This window comes from Pristiophorus japonicus, unplaced genomic scaffold (genome assembly GCF_044704955.1).
Source record: "Pristiophorus japonicus isolate sPriJap1 unplaced genomic scaffold, sPriJap1.hap1 HAP1_SCAFFOLD_351, whole genome shotgun sequence".
In the NCBI taxonomy this organism is placed as follows: Eukaryota; Metazoa; Chordata; class Chondrichthyes; family Pristiophoridae; genus Pristiophorus; species Pristiophorus japonicus.
The window spans coordinates 128,214-149,749 of record NW_027253336.1 but is presented as its reverse complement, the minus strand read 5'-3'; the positions used below and the strand labels follow the sequence as shown (position 1 = coordinate 149,749).

The 21,536-nt window shown below is 53.5% G+C and overlaps 1 protein-coding gene across 1 annotated transcript in view; it reads left to right on the top strand.

Annotated features, from left to right (window-relative positions):
• The window catches only part of LOC139250219 (fibrillin-2-like), an 88,073-nt gene that overhangs the window by 46,049 nt on the left and 20,488 nt on the right, over positions 1-21,536 (top strand). Inside the window, exons 26-34 of the mRNA XM_070872711.1 lie at positions 860-1,024; positions 6,313-6,465; positions 6,966-7,124; positions 7,873-8,061; positions 13,148-13,327; positions 16,671-16,829; positions 18,379-18,534; positions 19,526-19,675; positions 20,231-20,383. Coding sequence (XP_070728812.1) covers positions 860-1,024; positions 6,313-6,465; positions 6,966-7,124; positions 7,873-8,061; positions 13,148-13,327; positions 16,671-16,829; positions 18,379-18,534; positions 19,526-19,675; positions 20,231-20,383 — 1,464 coding nt within the window. The remainder of the gene's footprint in view (positions 1-859; positions 1,025-6,312; positions 6,466-6,965; positions 7,125-7,872; positions 8,062-13,147; positions 13,328-16,670; positions 16,830-18,378; positions 18,535-19,525; positions 19,676-20,230; positions 20,384-21,536) is intronic.

Sequence of the window (21,536 nt, the reverse complement as noted above, 5' to 3'; positions counted from 1 at the left end):
CCTCCTGACTCCCCAAAGCCTTTCCACCGTCGACAAGACACAAGTCAGGAGGGATATTCCTGATGGAATACTCCCCACTTGCCTGGATGAGTTGCAGCTCCCAACAACACTCGAGGAGCTCGACACCATCCAGGACAAAGCAGCCCGCTTGATCGGCACGCTAGCCACTGCCTCCAACACTCCCTCCCTCCACCTCCGGCACACCATGGCTGCAGTGTGTACCATCTACAAGACGCACTGCAGCAACTGGCCACGGCTTCTTGGGCAGCACCTCCCAGACCCGCCACCTCTACCCGCCTCGAAGGACAAGGACTGCAGGCGCATGGGAACACCACCACCTCCAAATACTGTGTGAGAAGCTGCATCTCACGGGCCTGCAGCGGTTGAAGAAGGCGTCTCACCAGCACCTTCTCCAGGGCCATTCTGGAAGGGGCACTAAACGCTGGGCCGTGCCCGTGACACCATCATCCCAGGACTGACCAAAAGAAGAACCGCTCCAGCTCTCGCTCCTCAAATAACAGACGGATGAAAAATGTACATCTGTGTCCATGATGGACCTCATCCCCTGTGTGTTGACGATTGCTGTGCGGACGGGGGCTTCGGGGGAGGGGGAGGATACAGAGGTTAATGTCCAGGGGAGGGGGGATTCAGTGGGGGTGGGGGGAGGGAACAGGAACCTTTAACTCCTTCCACATCCCCGTCCCCCACCCCTTGCCCGATTTCCCTCAGTCCTGTCCCATCGAGGAGTGACACGAGACTCTGAGCTTCATGTCCACAATCCGCCTCCCTCGGGGGGTTCTCGATACTCAGCCCGCTCGCCGAGGTTAATATCACCCTGTCGCCTTTATTTTCTCAACAGCAGAAAAGACAGACAGGAAATGTCCCGAGCCTTCTACGACTCAACACATGTGTGATAAGGCGGAGGTGGAGACATGCGAGTCGGACAGGGATTGCGGAGGCTGGAAGCAGTGCTGTGACGTCGGGCACTGTGGGAAACGATGTGTCTACACGTACCGCCTGACAAGTGAGTACAAATGGAGTATAAAAGCAGGGAAGTCTTGCTCCAGTTATACAGGGTGTTGGTGAGGCCGCACCTGGAATACTGCGTACAGTTTTGGTTTCCATATTTTCGAAAGGATATATTTGCTTTGGAGGCAGTTCAGAGAAGGTTCACTCGGTTGATTCCGGAGATGAGGGGGTTGCGTATGAGGAAAGGTTGAGGAGGTTGGGCCTCTACTCATTGGAATTCAGAAGAATGAGAGGTGATCTTACATTCAAAAAGGAGTTAGATGAAGTCCTTACTACTAGGGAGATCAAGGGGTATGGCGAGAAAGCAGGAATGGGGTACTGAAATTGCATGTTCAGCCATGAACTCATTGAATGGCGGTGCAGGCTAGAACGGCCGAATGGCCTACTCCCGCACCTATTTTCTATCTTTCTATGAAACGTATAAGATTGTGAGGGGGCTCGACAAGGTGGATGCAGAGAGTATGTCTCCACTGATGGGGGAGATTAGAACTAGAGACATAATCTGAGAATAAGGGGCCGCCCATTTAAAACTGAGATGAGGAGGAATTTCTTCTCTCAGAGGGTTGTGAATCTGTGGAATTCGCTGCCTCAGAGAGCTGTGGAAGCTGAGTGATTCACTGGATTTAAAACAGAAATCGACAGTTTCCACTATCGAGTTTGGTTACCAGGATTACGCCATGTACAGACTGGAAGCCTACTTTGAACAGAAGAGAATATTCGCTTCACTCGCTGCTGATGGGAAACACTCAAACCTCGTACTTGAATTTTAATTGTTTGTTTTTGCCCGGAACTTTCCAAATTAAGAACAAACACAGGTTCATGAACCTCAATGTCACGTGATACAGCCGCGCGATCATGGGTCATGTTATGCCGGTGTCGCTGGGTTTCTACATGATTATTGAGATCTGGGTGGACTCAGGAGAGCCTGGATTTAAGTGCCCTCTTCATTAGCAATTCTGCAGGGGGAACCCCGGTAAGCGAGTGGGGTCACGTGCGGTAGCTGAGCAGAATCCGAGATAACCAGGTCTGCAGGGAACTGTCAGTCACACGTTTCAAGCTCTGCTTGATGGTTTGGACTGCCCGTTCCGGAATCAACCGAGTGAACCTTCTCTGAACTGCCTCCAAAGCAAATATATCCTTTCGAAAATATGGAAACCAAAACTGTACGCAGTATTCCAGGTGCGGCCTCACCAACACCCTGTATAACTGTAGCAAGACTTCCCTGCTTTTATGAAGACGTGACCTGCTTGATGGCATTGCGGGTCATGAACTCGTTGAATTCTGAGCTGGTGAAACATGGTCCATTGTCACTAACAAGGTCGTTGGGCAAACCATGGGTGGCAAACATGGCCCGGAGGCTTTCAATGGTGGCAGTGGATATACATGACGACATTATTATACATGCAATCCATTTAGAGCAAGTGTCCACTGCTACTCGTAACATCTTTCCTGGAAAGGGGCCAGCGAAATCTACGTGGACCGTGGACCACGGTTTGGAGGGCCATGACCACAGACTCAGTGGGGCCTCCCTTGGTGCGTTGCTCAACTGTGAGCAAGTGCTACATTGGTGTACGCATGAATCCAATTCCGAGTCAATGCCGGGCCACCAAATGTGCGACCTGGCGACAGCCTTCATCATGACTATGCCTGGGTGGGTACTGTGAAGGTCGCGTAGAAACGTTTCCTTGCCTTTTTTTGGCAAAATTACATGATTCCCCCATTGGAGACAGTCCGAATGGATGGACATTTCATCCTTGCGTCGGTGGCACAGCTTAATTTGGTCTTGCATTTCCCCTGGAACCGCCGACCAGCTCCCATTGAGGGCACAGCGTTTTACTAGTGATAGCACCGGGTCCAGGCTAGTCCAGGTCCTGATCTGACAAGTCGTGACGGGTGACCCCTCGCTCTCAAAAGCATCCATTACAAGAAGCAAGTCTGCGGGTTGCACCATTTCCACCCCGGTGGTGGGCAATGGTCGCCAACTGAGGGCATCCGCACAGTTCTCAGTGCCTGGTCTGTGGCGGATGACATAATCATACACAGATAACGTTAGTGCCCATCTTTGGATGCGGGACGAAGGTGTTAATACCTTTGCTTTCTGAGAACAACAAAATGAGCGGCTTGTGGTCAGTTTCGATCTCGAACCGGAGTCCAAATGGGTATTGGTGCATTTTCTTAACTCCGTATACGCATGCTAATGCTTCTTTCTCAACCACACTGTTGGCTCTTTCAGCCTTACATAAGCCTCTGGACGCATATGCAACCGGTTGCAGTTTGCCTGACCCATTGGCTTACTGTAACACACAACCAACCCCGTACGAAGATGCATCACAAGCTTAGTACTAAACATACAATACAAGTCATACAATACAAGTAACTTGTTAGAACGTAGCAGGTTTCTGGCCTTGTTAAAGGCTGTCTCTTGAGATATACCCCAAACCCAGTTGTCACCCTTACGTAGCAATAAATGCAGTGGTTCCAGCAAAGTGCTCAACCCCGGTAGAAAGTTCGGAAAATAGTTGAGGAGTCCCAGGAACGAACGCAGCTCCTTCACATTCTGTGGTATCGGTGCATCCCTGATGGCCTCTGTCTTGGAGTCCGTGGGTCTGATGCTGTCCGCCGCAATCCTTCTCCCCAGAAATTCGACCTCTGGCGCCAGGAAAACACACTTGGAGCGTTTCAGCCTGAGTCTCACTCTGTCCAGTCGCTTGAGAACCTCTTCAAGGTTGTGCAAGTGTGCAGTGTTGTTGCGGCCAATGAATACGATGTCGTCTTGAAACACCACGGTGCGCGGAACCGATTTCAGCAGACTCTCCATGTTCCTCTGGAAGATGGCCGCAGCCTAGCGAATCCCAGAGGGGCACCTGTGGTATATGAACAGTCCTTTGTGTGTGTTGAGGCACGCCAATTTTTTCAAAGGTTCAGCCAGCTCCTGTGTCATGTAAGCAGAGGTTAGATCCAGCTTGGTGAACAACTTCCCCCCTGCCAGCGTAGCGAACAGGTCATCCGCTTTGGGTAGTGGGTACTGGTCCTGTAACGAGACTCTTTTGATCATTACCTTGTAGTCTCCGCAGTTTCTGATCGTCCCGTCGTTTTGCAACACCGGAACAATTGGACTGGCCCACTCGTTGAACTCGACTGGCAATATGACCCCTTCTCGTTGAAGTCTGTCCAGCTCGATCTCGACTTTCTCTCGCATTATGTATGGAACCGCTTGGACCTTGTGATGCACGTGCATCAGGGACTAGATGGATCTGCATTTTGGCGCTTGTGAAGTTGCCGATGCCTGGCTCGAATAATGACGGGAATTTGTTTAGCACTTGGGCGCACGAGGCGTCATCCACCGAAGACAGTGACTTGATGTCGTCCCAGTTTCATCGGATCTTTCCTAGCCAGCTTCTGCCGATCAGAGTTGGGCCATCGCCTGGTACAATCCAAAGTGGTAAATCATGCACAGCTCCATCGTACAATACCTTCACTGCCGCACTGCTAATGACTGGTATGAGCTCTTTGGTGTAAGTGTGCAGCTTGGTGTGGATCAGACTTAGATTTGGCCTTTGTGCCTTGTTGACCGACAGTTTCTCAAAAGCCTTCTGGCTCATAATTGATTGACTCGCCCCCATGTCCAATTCCATAGAAACTGGACTGCCGTTTAATTTGATTTTTAACATTATCGGAGGGCTTTTGGTGGTGAAGGTGTATACCCCATACACTTCCTCTTCAGCCTCGGGTTGAGTTGCCTCTCTTACTCGTTCAGCGTGATCCACGCCGGATCGGTCATCTTCTGCCGACTCTGCCACGTGGTGAGTCGCAGCACGTCTGCACCTTCGCTGGAGGTGCCCCATTGTTCCACAGTCCTTGCACATGTCGTGCTTGAATCGGCATTGATGGGCTCTGTGATTACCCCGGCAACGCAAACATGGTGCTAATGGATTCGCATTCACGCCCCACAGCGGACTCTTGACTCACCCTAGGTCTGGCCTCTGCGAGCGTGTAGGCCCTGCCATGTACAGTTCTGCCTGCTGAAGGCGTTATTTTATGCACAGTACTTGCCGGTGAGTTTCGATGCTGTGAAGATATCTGTTTAGTGCTATAGTTCGTGGACATAAAAGCCTGGGCTACCGTGATGGCCTTGCTCAGATCTAGGGATTCGGCAGACAGCAGTTTGCGAAGAATGACCTCATGGCCGATTCCAAGCACGAAAAAGTCCCGCAACACTTCCCCCAAAAATGCAGCAAATACGCACAGTCCCGCAAGGAGTCGTAGGTCGGCGAAATAGCTCGCCACGTCCTGGCCCTCGGACCGATGGTGCGTGTAAAAGCGATACCTGGCCAAGATGCTCTCCTTCGGCTTGAGGTGTTCCCGAACCAGCGTGCACAACTCTTCATATATCTTGTCTGTTGGGTTTGTCAGTGTCAGCAGATTTTTGATGAAGCCATATATCGTGGACCCGCAAACAGTGAGGTGAATCGCCCTGCGCTTGACCGTGGTTTCTTCCTTTTCCAGCTCGTTGGCCACGAAGTACTGGTCAAGAAGCTCAACGATGGCTTCCCAATCATCACCCTCAAGAAATCTCTCAGGAATTCCAACAGCAGCCATAACCGCGTGAAAGTTCGTGATGTGTTACTCATCGCCAATTGTTATCTTCACATTATTCCACAAGACTGTATATCTGTAGCTCAAACTGTTGTGACCTTGGTCTCTTTATTGTAACTCCAGAGTGAGGAAGCAGCATGGTAGACTGCCTTTTATACCTGCTTGCTCAGGGTGTGCAAGTGACACTTGGGTCTCCCACAGGTGCACCCGCTGGTGGCAAGTCTTACACACATGACACTTTACTGTGTATCTAAACCCGTGCTATACCTGCCCTGGGAGTGTTTGATGGGACAGTGTAGAGGGAGCTTTACTCTGTATCTAACCCCCTGTACCTGCCCTGGGAGTGTTTGATGGGACAGTGTAGAGGGAGCTTTACTCTATATCTAACTCCATGATGTACATGCCCTGGGAGTGTTTGATGGGACAGTGTAGAGGGAGCTTTACTCTGTATCTAACCCCCTATACCTGCCCTGGGAGTGTTTGATGGGACAGTGTAGAGGGAGCTTTACTCTGTATCTAACCCCCTATACCTGCCCTGGGAGTGTTTGATGGGACAGTGTAGAGGGAGCTTTACTCTGTATCTAACCCCCTGTACCCGTCCTGGGAGTGTTCGATGGGACAGTGTTGGGGTTTTACAAATTTTGCCTCCTCAGCCATTTAACTCATTTTAAATTCTGTTTTATTTAGTGAAACAAAAGAAATGCCCGGAACTTTCCAAAGTGACATTTCTGTGCAAGAAGAATTTCACCCAGTCTTGTGAGGACGATGATGATTGCACTGCCCATAAACAGTGCTGCGATATTGGGTGTGGCAAAAAATGTGTCTACTCGTTCACACAAGGTGAGGCAAGTCCGAGGGAGAGTCCGATAGGCCCCAGGCTCCATGGGTCAGAATCTGATAGGCCCCAGGGGTCAGTGTCTGATAGGCCCCAGGGGTCAGTGCTTGATAGGCCCCAGGGGTCAGGGTCTGATAGTCCCCAGGGGTCAGTGTCAGATTGGCCCCAGGGGTCAGGGTCTGTTAGACCCCAGGGGTCAGGGTCTGATTAGCCCCAGGGGTCAGGGTCTGATTGGCCCCAGGGGTCAGTGTCTGATTGGCCCCAGGGGTCAGGACCTGATTGGCCCCAGGGGTTAGGGTCTGATAGGCCCCAGGGGTCAGGGACTAATAGTCCCCAGGGGTCAGGGACTGATAGTCCCCAGGGCTCAAGGTCTGACAGGCCCCAGGGGTCAGAGTTGGCCCGGCGGCATTTCGGGGACATGCAAGGACTGAAGCCAGCGCGGGAATGCACGTTGGGAAGCTGCACCACTTGCCCGTCCTGTGACATCCAATTTTTGGCTTTGCAGGGGACAAACCCGGGAAATGCTCTCCCGCCAGCAGGTTGAAATTTGTCTGCAATTCGACCATGGGGGAAGCGTGTGAGGGCGAGAGTCACTGCGGCAGGTGGCAGACGTGCTGCCCAACGCCCTGCGGGGCCCGGTGTGTCTTCAAGAGTTTCAGAGGAGGTGAGTATAACTGTCTGAGCTTTACTCTGTACCTAACCCCATGCTGTACCTGCCCTGTGAGTGTTTGATGGGACAGTGTAGAGGGAGCTTTACTCTGTATCTAATACGGTGCTGTACCTGCCCTGGGAGTGTTTGATGGGACAGTGTAGAGGGAGCTTTACTCTGTATCTAACCCCATGCTGTACCTGCCCTGGAATTGTTTCATGGGACTGTGCAGAAGGAGCTTTACTCTGTATCTAACCCCCTGTACCTGCTCTGGGAGTGTTTGTTGGGGACAGTGTAGAGGGAGCTTTACTCTGTATCTCACCCCGTGCTGTACCTGCCCTGGAATTGTTTGATGGGACAGTGTAGAAGGAGCTTTACTCTGTATCTAACCCCGTGCTGTACCTTCCCTGGGAGTGTTTGATGGGACAGTGCCGAGGGAGCTTTACTCTGTATCTAACCCATGCTGTACCTGCCCTGGGAGTGTTTTGATGGGACAGTACAGAGGGAGCTTTACTCTGTATCTAACCCCGTGCTGTACCTGCCCTGGGAGTGTTTGATGGGACAGTGCCGAGGGAGCTTTACTCTGTATCTAACCCATGCTGTACCTGCCTGGGAGTGTTTTGATGGGATAGTGTCGAGGGAGCTTTACTCTGTATCTAACCCCCTGGACCTGCCCTGGGAGTGTTTGATGGGACAGTGTGGAGGGAGCTTTACTCTGTATCTAACCCAAGCTGTGCTGTCTCGCTCTCTCTCTCGGGTGCAGAGGATAGCAGCTGTCCACGCCCGGATCTTCTGGCTCGTGTGTGTAACTCCACGTTCGGGAAGGTGTGTGAGGAAGATGGAGATTGCGACGGTTCCCAAACCTGCTGTGACGCTGGTTGTCAGAAGCGATGTGTCCCATCCTTCTTCGGAAAGTTCCATGGAGGGAGTTCCTCGTCTAAACCCTCGACAGGTCTGTTCAGGTCTCGGGATGGGCCTCTCTCTCTCTCTCTCTTCCTCTCACTCACTACATCTATCTCTTGCTCTTTCTCCCTCTCTGTCCAACTTTATCACTCTGTCTCTCCCTCTTTATCCCTCTCTGTCTCTCTCTATCACTTTCTCCATCTTGGCCTCTCTCTCTCTGTCTCGCTCTCCCTCTGACTTGCTCTCTGACTCTCTCTCTCCCTCTCACTCTCTCTCTCTCTCCCTCTCACTCATTGTATCTGTCTCTTGCTCTTTCTCCCTCTCTGTCCGACTTTCTCACTCTGTCTCTCCTTCTTTATCCCTCTCTGTATCTCTTTATCACTTTCTCCATCTCGGCTTCTCGCTCCCTGTCTCGCTCTCCCTCCGACTTGGTCTCTGACTCTCTCTCTCCCTTTCGCTCTCATTCTCTCTCTCCCTCTCACTCATTGTATCTGTCTCTTGCTCTTTCTCCCTCTCTGTCCTACTTTCTCACTCTGTCTCTCCCTCTTTATCCCTCTCTGTCTCTCTTTATCACTTTCTCCATCTCGGCTTCTCGCTCCCTGTCTCGCTCTCCCTCCGACTTGGTCTCTGACTCTCTCTCTCCCTTTCGCTCTCTCTCTCTCTCTCTCCCTCTCACTCTCACTCATTGTATCTGTCTCTTGCTCTTTCTCCCTCTCTGTCCTACTTTCTCACTCTGTCTCTCCCTCTTTATCCCTCTCTGTCTCTCTCTATCACTTTCTCTATCTCGGCCTCTCTCTCCCTGTCTCGCTCTCCCTCTGACTCGCTCTCTGACTCTCTCGCTCTCTCTCTCTCTCTCTCTCTCTGTCACTCTCTTTGGCTGTCTGTCTCTCCCTCTCTGTCTCTCACTCCTCTCTCTCTCTCCCTCTCTGTCTCTCTCCCTCTCTTTCTGTCTCTCACTCTAGTATGTCCTTACTATAAAGTACAAATGCACACGAGGCCCATACTAGAGAGAAGGTCACTCTGTGACCAGTAACCTTTATTCGCCAGCACTGAAGTGGAGAAGATGGGTGGAGCTTCCCTTTTTATACCTGAAAGTCCAGGTTAGGAGTGTCTCCCACAAGTTCACCACCTAGTGGTCAGTGTTCTCACGGTGTACAACTTAGGTCAGTTCATACATGGGTTACAATGACAGTTGAATACATGACATCACCTCCCCCCGCAAAGTCTTATTGGGATCACAGGTTCAGTCTCTCTGGTGGTTTACGCTCCCTTATAGAGCGCCTGAGTTGGGGCTCCGGTTGTTGGGCGCTGGCCTGAGTGTCTGCTGTTTGCGGTGCCTCAGGCCTGTCCGGACTGCCCACAGTGACTGGGCTCTTCTTCACTTGGTTCTTGTGTTCGGTCACCTGTGGTGGAGTAAACTCTACGTCGTGTTCTTTCTCTGCTTCTATGGGGTTGCTGAACCTCCTTTTTGTTTGATCCACGTGTCTGTGGCAGATTTGTCCATTGGTAAGTTTAACTACCAGAATCCTATTCCCCTCTTTGACAATCACATTGCCTGTGAGCCATTTGGGCCCTGCAGCATAGTTGAGGACAAAGACAGGGTCATTGACATAATACATCGCGCCCTCGCATTCCCGTCATGGTAGTCACATTGTGATCGGCGCCTGCTCTCAATAATTTCTTTCACGGTGGGGTGTATAAGGGATAACCTGGTTTTTAGCGTCCTTTTCATTAGTAGCTCTGCGGGTGGAACCCCTGTGAGCGAGTGTGGTCGGGATCTATTGGCCAGCAGGCGGCGTGATAAGCGGCTTTGTAGGGAACCCCCTTGGATTCTGAGCATCCCCTGTTTGATTATCTGCACTGCTCGTTCCGTCTGGCCGTTTGAGGCCGCTTGAACGGTGCCGTTCTGACATGGTTGATACCATTTCCTGCCATGAAGTCCTGGAATTCAATGCTTGTAAAGCACGGGCCATTGTCGCTGACCAAGACATCCGGTAGACCATGGGCGGTGAACATTGCCCGTAGACTTTCTACCGTGGCAGAGGATGTGCTTGAATTGAGAATGTCACACTCGATCCATTTGGAGTAGGCGTCTACTACAACCAAAAACATTTTCCCCATGAAAGGACCTGCGTTGTCCACATGGATGCGTAACCATGGCTTGGCGGGCCAGGACCAGGGGCGAAGGGGGGCATCCCTGGGCGCATTGCCCAGCTGGGCACACGTGTTGCACCTACGAACACAAAGTTCCAAGTCTGCATCTATCCCTGGCCACCAAACGTGTGACCTGGCAATTGCCTTCATCATGACAATGTCCAGGTGCTCATTGTGGAGTTCTCGGATGAACGCCTCTTTGCACATCTGGGGCATGACTACTCGGTTTCCCCATAGTAGGCAATCGGCCTGAATCGAGAGTTCATCCTTGCGCCTGTGAAATTGTTTAAATGCCTCGGGGCATGCCCCGTATGTGGCTGCCCAGTCCCCATTCAGGACACATTTCTTGACTGAAGACAGTAGCGGGTCTCTATTTGTCCAGACTTTGATCTGACGGGCTGTCACGGGTGAGTCTTCGCTTTCAAAAGCTTCAACAGCCATGACCATCTCAACAGCATGCTCGGTTGCCCCCTCGGTGGTGGCAAGTGGGAGCCTGCTGAGTGCATCGGCGCAGTTTTCAGTGCCCGGTCTGTGCCGAATTGTATAGTCATAGGCGACTAACGTGAATGCCCACCTCTGTATGCGGGCCGACGCATTTGCATTTATGGCCTTGTTGTCGGCCAAAAGGGACGTTGGGGGTTTGTGATCTGTCTCCAGCTCAAATTTCCTGCCAAACAGGTACTGGTGCATTTTTTTTACTGCATATACACATGCAAACGTTTCCTTTTCTACCATCCCGTAGCCCCTTTCTGTCTGGGACAGACATCTGGAGGTATAAGCTACTGGCTGTAACTGACCCTTGGCATTAACTCACACCCGACCCCATAGGACGACACATCGCACGTTAAAACAATTTTCTTGCATGTTGGAGCATAACAAATTGCGTGCTCTATCAAAAGCCCTTCCGTGGCTGTCCCCCCAGACCCATTTGCGACCTTTGCGTAGGAGCACGTGTAGCAGCTCTAACAGCGTGCTCAGTTTGGGAAGAAAATTACCAAAATAGTTCAGGAGCCCCAGGAACGAACGCAGCTCCGTCGTGTTACGGGGTCTGGGTGCTCTCTGGATCGCTTCCGTTTTGGACGCAGCAGCTCTGATCCCGTCTGCTGCTACCCTCATCCCCAGGAATTCTACCTCTGGAGCTAGGAAGACGCACTTCGCCTTTTTCAGTCGCAGACCTACCCGGTCCAGTCTGCGTAGCACCTCCTCCAGGTTGTGGTGTTCTTCAGTATCGTAACCCGGGATGAGGATGTCGTCTTGAAAAACCACCGTCCTTGGAATCGACTTGAGGAGACTTTCCATGTTTCGTTGAAAGATCGCGGCGGACATCTGTTGTACTCAAACAATCCCTTGTGTGTCGTGATGGTGGTCAGCTTCTTCGACTCACTCGCCAGCTCCTGGGTCATGTAAGCTGAGGTCAGGTCCAATTTTGAAAAAAGTTTGCCACCGGATAGCAAAGAGATCCTCAGCTCTCAGTAGCGGGTACTGGTCTTGGAGTGACACCCGATTGATGTAGGCCTTGTAATCACCACATATCCTGACCGACCCAGCCGCCTTGAGCACCGGCACAATCGGGTTCGCCCAGTCACTGAATTCGACTGGCGAGATGATGCCTTCCCTCAGCAGGCGGTCCAATTCGCCTTCTATCTTTTCTCGCATCATGTACGGCACCGCTCTGGCCTTGTGGTGTACTGGCCTGGCGTCCGGGTTTATGTGAATCACTACCTTGGTCCCCATGAAAGTGCCAATGCTGAGTTGAAATAGTGAGTCAAATTTGTCCAGGATCTGTGAGCATGATATTCGCTCCACAGAAGAAATTGCATTGACATCGCCCCATTTCCAGTTCATGACAGCAAGCCAACTCCTCCCCAGCAGTGCGGGACCGTCCCTCGGGATAATCCAGAGTGGCAACCTGTTCTCCGAATCTTTGTGGGTCACGACTACCGTGGCGCTGCCGAGCTCTGGAATGATCTCCTTTGTATATGTCCGTAGCTGTGAGTCAATCAGCAATAATTTTGGCCTCCTGGCCTTGGACGCCCACAACTTGTCGAACTGTTTGATACTCATCAGCGACTGGCTGGCCCATCTGTGTCTAGCTCCATTGATACTGGGATGCCATTGAGGAGCACTTTCATCATTATCGGTGGCGTCCTGATGTATGAACTGTTTATGTGCTCCACATGAACTCGCTGAACTTCAGCTTCCAGTGATTTCCCCCAGTGTCCATTTGGCCTCGTAGGGCTTACATCGAGCCCGTCCTCCTCGTACATCAACCTGGCTGCAGTACGTTCTGGATTCACAAACCGTCAGGAGATGAGCCCTGCGTTTGTCAGCCGAATCCTGTCCCAGCCATTCCTTAGTGACAAAAATTTGCTGTAGTCTCTCAATAAAATCGTCCCAATTATCACCAACACAGTTCCTCTCGTCTGTGCTGCTAGTGGCCATGCTCGCGTGGTTTAAATCCCAGTTTCTCGTCGCCAATAATATGTTCTTACTATACAGTACAAATGCACACGAGGCCCATACTAGAGAGAAGGTCACTCTGTGACCAGTAACCTTTATTCGCCAGCACTGAAGTGGAGAAGATGGGTGGAGCTTCTACTTTTATACCTGAAAGTCCAGGTTAGGAGTGTCTTCCACAAGTTCACCACCTAGTGGTCAGTTTTCTCACGGTGTACAACTTAGGTCAGTTGATACATGGATTACAATGACAGTTGAATACATGACACACTCTCTCTCTCTCTCTCTCTATGACTCCCTCTCTATCTCTCCCTCTCTTTCTCTGTCTCTCTCTCTCTGTCTCTCCCTCTGTCTCTCCCTCTCTGTCTCTCTCTCTCTCTCTCTCTCTCTCTCTCTCCCTCTGGCTCTCTCCCACTCGCAGTCTCTCTCTCTCTCTCTCTCTCTCTCTCTCTCTCCTTCTTTGTCTCTCACTCTCTCTCTGTATTTCCTGTTACCACCCCTAACTCAAACCCTTGCTTTCGCAGAGTGGAATGCCAAGGAATGCCCTGCTGTGTCCAGACTGGAACGAGTGTGCGAAACGAATCGCAGCGAGTCCTGTGAGGAGGATGGGGATTGCGGGAAGTGGAAGCGGTGTTGCCAGACTTCCTGTGGCAGGAGATGTGTCCACTCCTTCATGGGGCAGGGCCAGACTGCGGCATTGGCAGGTAAAGCCACGTGGTCAGTCTGCCCAGCAAAGAACCCGACTGCCTCAGATCAAAGAAAAGCAGAACCACAGTCCCGGCAGCCTGGGACTGATAGGCCCCTTACCCCAGCAGCCTGGGACTGATAGGATCCTGCTCCCTGCAGCCTGGGACTGATAGGCCCCTGACCCCAGCAGCCTGGGACTGATAGGCCCCTGCTCCCAGCAGCCTGGAACTGATAGGTCCCTGACCCCAGCAGCCTGGGACTGATAGGCCCCAGACCCTAGCAGCCTGGGACTGATAGGCTCCTGACCCCAGCAGCCTCACAGGTTGCCCAAACTAGGCCTTGTATCCCGTTGAGTATCTACTCTTTGGTGCTGACCAATATCTATCCTTCAATCAACATCACTAAAACAGATTATCTGGGTCATAATCACGTTGCTGTTAGTGGGAGCCTGCTGTGCGCAAATTGGCTGCCGCATTTCCCACATTACAACCGTGACTCCACTTCAATATGTACTTGATTGGCTGTAAAGCGGTTTGGGACGTCCAAGGTGACCTATTTTTATTTTCTATGGTAACAGATTCTAAGGACTGAATGGGCCTCCTGTTCCTGTGTAACAGGCTCGAAGGGCTGATTGGGCCTCCTCCTGTTCCTGTGTAACAGGTCCGAGGGGCTGAAAAGGCCTCCTGTTCCTGTGTAACAGTCTCAAGGGGCTGAATGGATCTGCTCCTGTTTCTGTGTAACAGGCCCGAGGGGCTGAAAAGGCCTCCTGTTCCTGTGTAACAGGCTCGAGGGGCTGAATGGGCCTCCTGTTCCTGTGTAACTGGCCCGAGGGGCTGAATGGGCCTCCTCCTGTGCCTGTGTAACATGCCCGAGAGGCTGAATGGGCATCCTGTTCTTGTGTAACAGGCTCGAGGGGCTGAATGGCCCGCCTGTTCCTGTGTAACAGGCCCGAGGGGCTGAATGGGCCTTCTCCTGTTCCTGTGTAACAGGCTCAAGGGGCTGAATGGGCATCCTCCTGATCCTGTGCAATAGGCTCAAGGGGTTGAATAGATCTCCTCCTGTTTCTGTGTAACAGGCCCGAGATGCTGAATGGGCCTGCTGTTCCTGTGTAACAGGCTCGAGGGGCTGAATGGACCTCCTCCTGTTCCTGTGTAACAGGCCCGAGAGGCTGAATGGGCATCCTGTTCTTGTGTAACAGGCTCGAGGGGCTGAATGGACCTCTTCCTGTTCCTGTGTAACAGGCCCAAGGGGTTGAATGAGCCTCCTCCTGTTCCTGTGTAACAGGCTTGAGGGGCTGAATGGGCCTCCTCCTGTTCCTGTTTAACAGCCTCACAGGGCTGAATGGGTCTCCTCCTGTTCCTGTGTAACAGGCTCGAGGGGCTGAATGCGCCTCCGTGTTGTAACAGGCTCGAGAGGATGAATGGGCATCCTTTTCCTGTGTAACAGGCTCGAGGGGCTGAATGGGATTCCTCCTGTTCCTGTGTAAGAGGCCCAAGGGGCTGAATGTGCCTCCTCCTATTCCTGTGTAACGGGCTCGAGGGGCTGAATGGGCTTCCTGTTCCTCTGTAACAGGCTCGAGGGGCTGAATGGGCCTCCTCCTGTTCCTGTGTAACAGGTCCAAGGGGCTGAATGGGCCTCCTCCTGTTCCTGTGTAACAGGCCCGAGGGGCTGAATGGGCCTCCTCTTGTTCCTGTGTAACAGGCCCGAGGGGCTGAATGGGCCTCCTGTTCATGTGTAACAGGCTCGAGGGGCTGAATGGGCCTCCTCCTGTTCCTGTGTAACAGGCCCGAGGGGCTGAAAAGGCCTCCTGTTCCTGTGTAACAGGCTCGAGGGGCTGAATGGGCCTCCTCCTGTTCCTGTGTAACAGGCCCAAGGGGCTGAATGGGCCTCCTCCTGTTCCTGTGTAACAGGCTCGTGGGGCTGAATAGACCTCCTCCTGTTCCTGTGTAACAGGCTCGAGGGGCTGAATAGGCCTCCTCCTGTTCCTGTGTCACAGGCTCGAGGGGCTGAATAGACCTCCTCCTGTTCCTGTGTAACAGGCTCGAGGGGCTGAATAGGCCTCCTCCTGTTCCTGTGTCACAGGCTCGAGGGGCTGAATAGGCCTCCTCCTGTTCCTGTGTCACAGGCCCGAGGGGCTGAATGGGCCTCCTGTTCCTGTGTAACAGGCTCGAGGGGTGAATGGGCCTCCTCCTGTTCCTGTGTAATAAGCCCGAGGGGCTGAACGGGCCTCCTCCTGTTCCTGTGTAACAGGCCCAAGGGGCTGAATGGGCCTCCTCCTTTTCTGTGTAACAGGCTCGAGGGGCTGAATAGGCCTCCTCCTGTTCCTGTGTCACAGGCTCGAGGGGCTGAATAGGCCTCCTCCTGTTCCTGTGTAACAGGCTCGAGGGACTGAATGGGCCTCCTCCTGTTCCTGTGTCACAGGCCCAAGGGGCTGAATGGGCCTCCTCCTGTTCCTGTGTCACAGGCCAGAGGGGCTGAATGGGCCTCCTGTTCCTGTGTTACAGGCTCGAGGGGTGAATGGGCCTCCTCCTGTTACTGTGTAACAGGCTCGAGGGGTGATTGGGCCACCTGTTCCTGTGTAACAGGCTCGAGGGACTGAATAGGCCTCCTGTTCCTGTGTAACAGGCCGAGGGGCTGAATGGGCCTCCTGTTCCTGTGTAACAGGCCGAGAGGCTGAATGGGCCTCCTGTTCCTGTGTAAAAGGCTCGAGGGGCTGAATGAACCTCCTGTTCCTGTGTAACAGGCTCGAGGGGCTGAATGAGCCTCCTCCTGTTCCTGTGTAACAGGCTCGAGGGGCTGAATGGGCCTCCTCCTGTTCCTGTGTAACAGGCTCGAGGGGCTGAATAGGCCTCCTCCTGTTCCTGTGTCACAGGCTCGAGGGGCTGAATAGGCCTCCTCCTGTTCCTGTGTCACAGGCCCGAGGGGCTGAATGGGCCTCCTGTTCCTGTGTAACAGGCTCGAGGGGTGAATGGGCCTCCTCCTGTTCCTGTGTAACCGGCCCGAGGGGCTGAATAGGACTCCTGTTCCTGTCTAACAGGCTCGAGGGGCTGAATAGGCCTCCTCCTGTTCCTGTGTCACAGGCTCGAGGGGCTGAATAGGCCTCCTCCTGTTCCTGTGTCACAGGCTCGAGGGGCATGAATGGGCCTCCTCCTGTTCCTGTGTAACAGGCCCGAGGGGCTGAATAGGCCTCCTGTTCATGTGTAACAGGCCCGAGGGGCTGAATAGGCCTCCTGTTCATGTGTAACAGGCCGAGGGGCTGAATAGGCCTCCTGTTCCTCAGTTGCTCAGCACACCAGAGACGCCCCGGTGCTGCAATCCTCAATCCCACCCATTCCCAGCTCTTGCCTGTCCTTTCTCCAGATCAGACTGCCGGTAACTGCCCCGCCCCGCAGCGACTCTCCTTCATGTGCGAACTGAAGTTCGGGGAGGTGTGCGATGACGACGACGACTGCTACGCCTGGCAGACCTGCTGTAACACCAGCTGTGGCAACCGATGTGTCCACTCGTTCTCCGGCAAGGGTAAGCTAACCGATCGGGTCTTTGCCCCCCTCCCCCGGCCCCCAAACACCTGGTGATGGAGGGCGGAGAGGGGGAACTGGGGGTGGGGGAACGAGCTCCAGATTACAGGCATCAAACCCAACTGTGTGTATCCCTGTCCGCTTCGGGAACTGTGACCCTCCACCCTGTGGCTCCCGAAGGTCAAATCCCAGACTCTGAGGAGATAGAGGGGCACCTGTCTGTCTGATATAAGAACCGAAGAACGTAAGAATTAGAGCAGGGCTCGGCCATTCGGCCACACCAGCCTTCTCCGCCATTGCATAAGATCATGGCCGATTTTCTACCGCAAGTCCACTTTCCCGCTCTGTCCCCATATCCCTCGATTCACATTGTGTCCAAGAATCGAGTGATCTGCTTCTTGAATATACTCAATGACTGAGCCTACACAGCCCTCTAGGGTCGAGAATTCCAAAGGTTCACCACTCTCTGAGTGAAGAAATTTATCCTCAGTCCTAAATGGCCGACCCCTTATCCTGAGACTGTGTGACTCCTGGTTCTACACTCTCCAGGGTGAAACATTCTCCCTGCATCTACCCTGTCAATCCCCTCTCAGAAATGTATACGTTTCAATGACCTCTCATTCTCCGAAACCCCAGAAGAGTATAGGCCCAATCTACTCAATCCCTCTTCATCAGGAAATCCAGTGGAATCTTGGCCTTTATTGCAAAGGGGATGGGCCATAAAAACAGGGAAGTCTTGCTACAGTTATACAGGGTATTGGTGAGGCCACACCTGGAGTACTGCGCACAGTTTAGTTTTCCATATTTACGAAAGGATATACTTGCTTTGGAGGCAGTTCAGAGAAGGTTCACTCGGTTGATTCCATAGATGAGGGGTTTGACTTATGAGGAAAGGTTGAGTAGGTTGGGCCTCTACTGATTGGAATTCAGAAGAATGAGAGGTGATCTTACCGAAACATATAAGATTATGATGGGGCTTGACAAGGTGGATGCAGAGAGGATGTTTCCACTGCTGGGGGAGACTAGAACTAGGGGTCATAATCTTAGAATAAGGGGCCGCCCATTTAAAACTGAGATGAGGAGGAATTTCTTCTCTCAGAGAGTTGTAAATCTGTGGGATTCGCTGCCTCAGAGAGCTATGGAAGCTGGGACATTGAATAAATTTAAGACAGAGAGAGACAGTTTCTTAACCGATAAGGGGATAAGGGGACGGGCAGGGAAGTGGAGCTGTGTCCATGATCGGACAACCCTCTCACCCCAGGAATCGGTCTAGTGAACCTCCGTGGCCTCCAGTCCAAGGTAGGTTTACAGGGAAGGGGACCAAACTGACGGAGGAACTGGGTGGGAGCACGGTGTCCTCTCGTCCGCTGGGCACCTGGAGTCAAATCCCAGGGCCAGAAGAGATGGAGGCCCCTCTCTCTCTGACGGGGTCAGTGGGGCAGGCACTGTCGACACGCCCAAGCCCCCCGGTGCCCACCTCTAGCCCCAGCTCGGTCAGGGAGTGATCAATCGATGGCGAGCAGCACTGACCGATCATGTTCTTTCTACAGGGCGTGAACGGAGATGCCCGGAACCTTCCAGAATGACCCACATCTGTACGATGAGCTTCAACACCCAGTGCAACAACGACAGCAGCTGTGAGGGTTGGCAGACTTGTTGCGACGCTAGTTGTGGAAACAGATGTGTCCCTAAGTTCCTCACCAGAGGTAAGAGTTTACTCCGTATCTAACCTGTGCTGTACCTGCTCTGGGAGTGTGTGATGGGACAGTGTCGAGGAAGCTTTACTCTATATCTAACCTGAGCTGTACCTGCCCAGGGAGTGTGTAATGGGACAGTGTCGAGGGAGCTTTACTCTGTATCTAACCTGAGCTGTACCTGCCCTGGAAGTGTTTGATGGGTCAGTGCAGTGGGAGCTTTACTCTGTATCTAACCCCGTGCTGTACCTGCCCTGGGAGTGTTTGATGGGACAGTGTAGAGGGACCTTTACTCTGCATCTGACCCCCTGTACCTGCCCTGGGAGTGTTTGATGGTACAGTGTAGAGGGAGCTTTACTCTGTATCTAACCCTGTGCTGTACCTGCTCTGGGAGTGTTTGATGGTACAGTGGAGAGGGAGCTTTACTCTGTATCTAATCCCGTGCTGTACCTGCCCTGGGAGTGTTTAATGGTACAGTGTAGAGGGAGCTTTACTCTGTATCTAACCCTGTGCTGCACCTGCCCTGAGAGTGTTTGATGGGACAGTGTAGAGGGAGCTTTACTCTGTATCTAACCCTGTGCTGTACCTGCTCTGGGAGTGTTTGATGGTACAGTGCAGAGGGAGCTTTACTCTGAATCTAACCCCCTGTACCTGCCCTGGGAGTGTTTGATGGGACAGTGTAGAGGGAGCTTTACTCTGTATCTAACCCTGTGCTGTACCTGCTCTGGGAGTGTTTGATGGTACAGTGTAGAGGGAGCTTTACTCTGTATCTAATCCCGTGCTGTACCTGCCCTGGGAGTGTTTGATGGTACAGTGTAGAGGGAGCTTTACTCTGTATCTAACCCTGTGCTGCACCTGCCCTGAGAGTGTTTGATGGGACAGTGTAGAGGGAGCTTTACTCTGTATCTAACCCCCTGTACGTGCCCTGGGAGTGTTTGATGGGACAGTGAGGTGGACACTGGCCCTGCTTCTCTCTATCTCACTACCACCTTGTATCTTGCAGCGACCCAGTGCCCAGCCTCCAGCCGATTGGACTCCTTCTGCGAGATGAGGCTGGGAGCCATGTGTGAGAGTGATGCTGACTGCCTGGCCTGGTCCTCGTGCTGTGACGCCGACTGTGGAAAGAGATGTGTTCCCCGCTTCTTCATGGCCAGTGAGTGTTTCCAAGGGTCTGTGATGATCGGACTCCATCTCCTGGACCCTGGAACTAGGCTCGGGATGGAGCCTGGACCTTTCCTGCTCTGTGTATGTGTGTGTGGGGGGCTCAGTCCCACACCGGGTGTGAGAGATCAGGCTAACTCAGCACTAGGCCCGGGATGGAGCCTGGGCCAAGCTGCCTCGCCATTGATCCCCGATTACATGGATCCTTCTTAATCCTCGATTAGGGGGCTACCGAGGGAGTCCCTCGATTAGGGGGTACCGAGGGACTCCCCACGTTCGGGGCATACCGAGCGAGTCCCTCGATTCTGGAGACCCTCGATTCGGGGCATACCGAGCGAGTCCCTCGATTAGGTGGTCCGGAAGAATTAGGGGGGCCCGAGGGACACTCTCGATTAGGGCTGTCCCAAAAGATTAGGGTGGGTCCAGAGGCAGACCCTGCATTACGGCGGTCCGGAAGGATTAGGGAGGGTCCCGAGGAAGACCCTCTCCATCAGCCGGAGCTGGAAGGTTCTCGGTTCCTGACTGACCCCTGATTTCTGTGTTCCAGAGGACGACACCTGTCCAGCCCCCTACCGGCTCGCTCCGATGTGTGACCTGAAGCTCGGGGACCAGTGCAGCGGGGACAACGATTGTGACAGTTGGCAGACCTGCTGTGACACCAAATGCGGAAAAATCTGTGTCGCCAGTTTCACAGACATGGGTAAGGAGCGAAACGGCTGGACTGGGCAACGGGCGAGGGGGATGGAGAGCTCAGACGGTTTCTCGGCTTGACGACACAGCCGAATGACAACCCCTCCAACAGTGCAACGCTCCCTCAGTACTGCCCCTCCAACAGTGCAACGCTCCCTCAGTACTGCCCCTCCAACAGTGCAATGCTCCCTCAGTACTGCCACTCCAACAGTGCAACGCTCCCTCAGTACTGCCACTCCAACAGTGCAACGCTCCCTCAGTACTGCCCCTCCGACAGTGCAACGCTCCCTCAGTACTGCCCCTCCGACAGTGCAACGCTCCCTCAGTACTGCCACTCCAACAGTGCAACGCTCCCTCAGTACTGCCACTCCGACAGTGCAGTGCGGTGCTCCCTCAGTACTCCCCCTCCGACCGTGCGCCCCCCCCTCAGTACTGCCCCTCCGACAGTGCAGTGCAGTGCTCCCTCAGTACTCCCCCTCCGACAGCGCAGTACAGCGCTCCCTCAGTACTGCCCTCCGACAGTGCAATGCTCGCTCAGTACTGCCCCTCCGACAGTGCAGTGCACCCCCCCCTCAGTACTGCCCCTCCGACAGTGCAGTGCACCCCCCCCTCAGTACTGCCACTCCGACAGTGCAGTGCAGTGCTCCCTCAGTACTGCCCCTCCGACTGTGCACCCCCCCCCTCAGTACTGCCACTCCGACAGTGCAGTGCGGTGCTCCCTCAGTACTCCCCCTCCGACAGTGCGCCCCCCCCTCAGTACTGCCCCTCCGACAGTGCAGTGCACCCCCCCCTCAGTACTGCCCCTCCGACAGTGCAGTGCGGCGCTCCCACAGTACTGCCCCTCCGACAGTGCAGCGCTCCCTCAGTACTGACCCTCCGACAGTGTGGCACCCCCCTCAGTACTGCCCCTCCGACAGTGCAGCGCTCCCTCAGTACTGCCCCTCCGACAGTGCGCCGCTCCCTCAGTACCGCCCCTCCGACAGTGCAGTTCTCCCTCAGTACTGCCCCTCCGACAGTGCAGGGCGGTGCTCCCTCAGTACTGCCCCTCCGACAGTGCGGCGCCCCCTCAGTACCGCCCCCTCCGACAGTGCGGCGCTCCCTCAGTTCCACCCCTCCGACAGCGCAGTGCAGTTCTCTTCAGTACTGCCCCTCCGACAACGCAG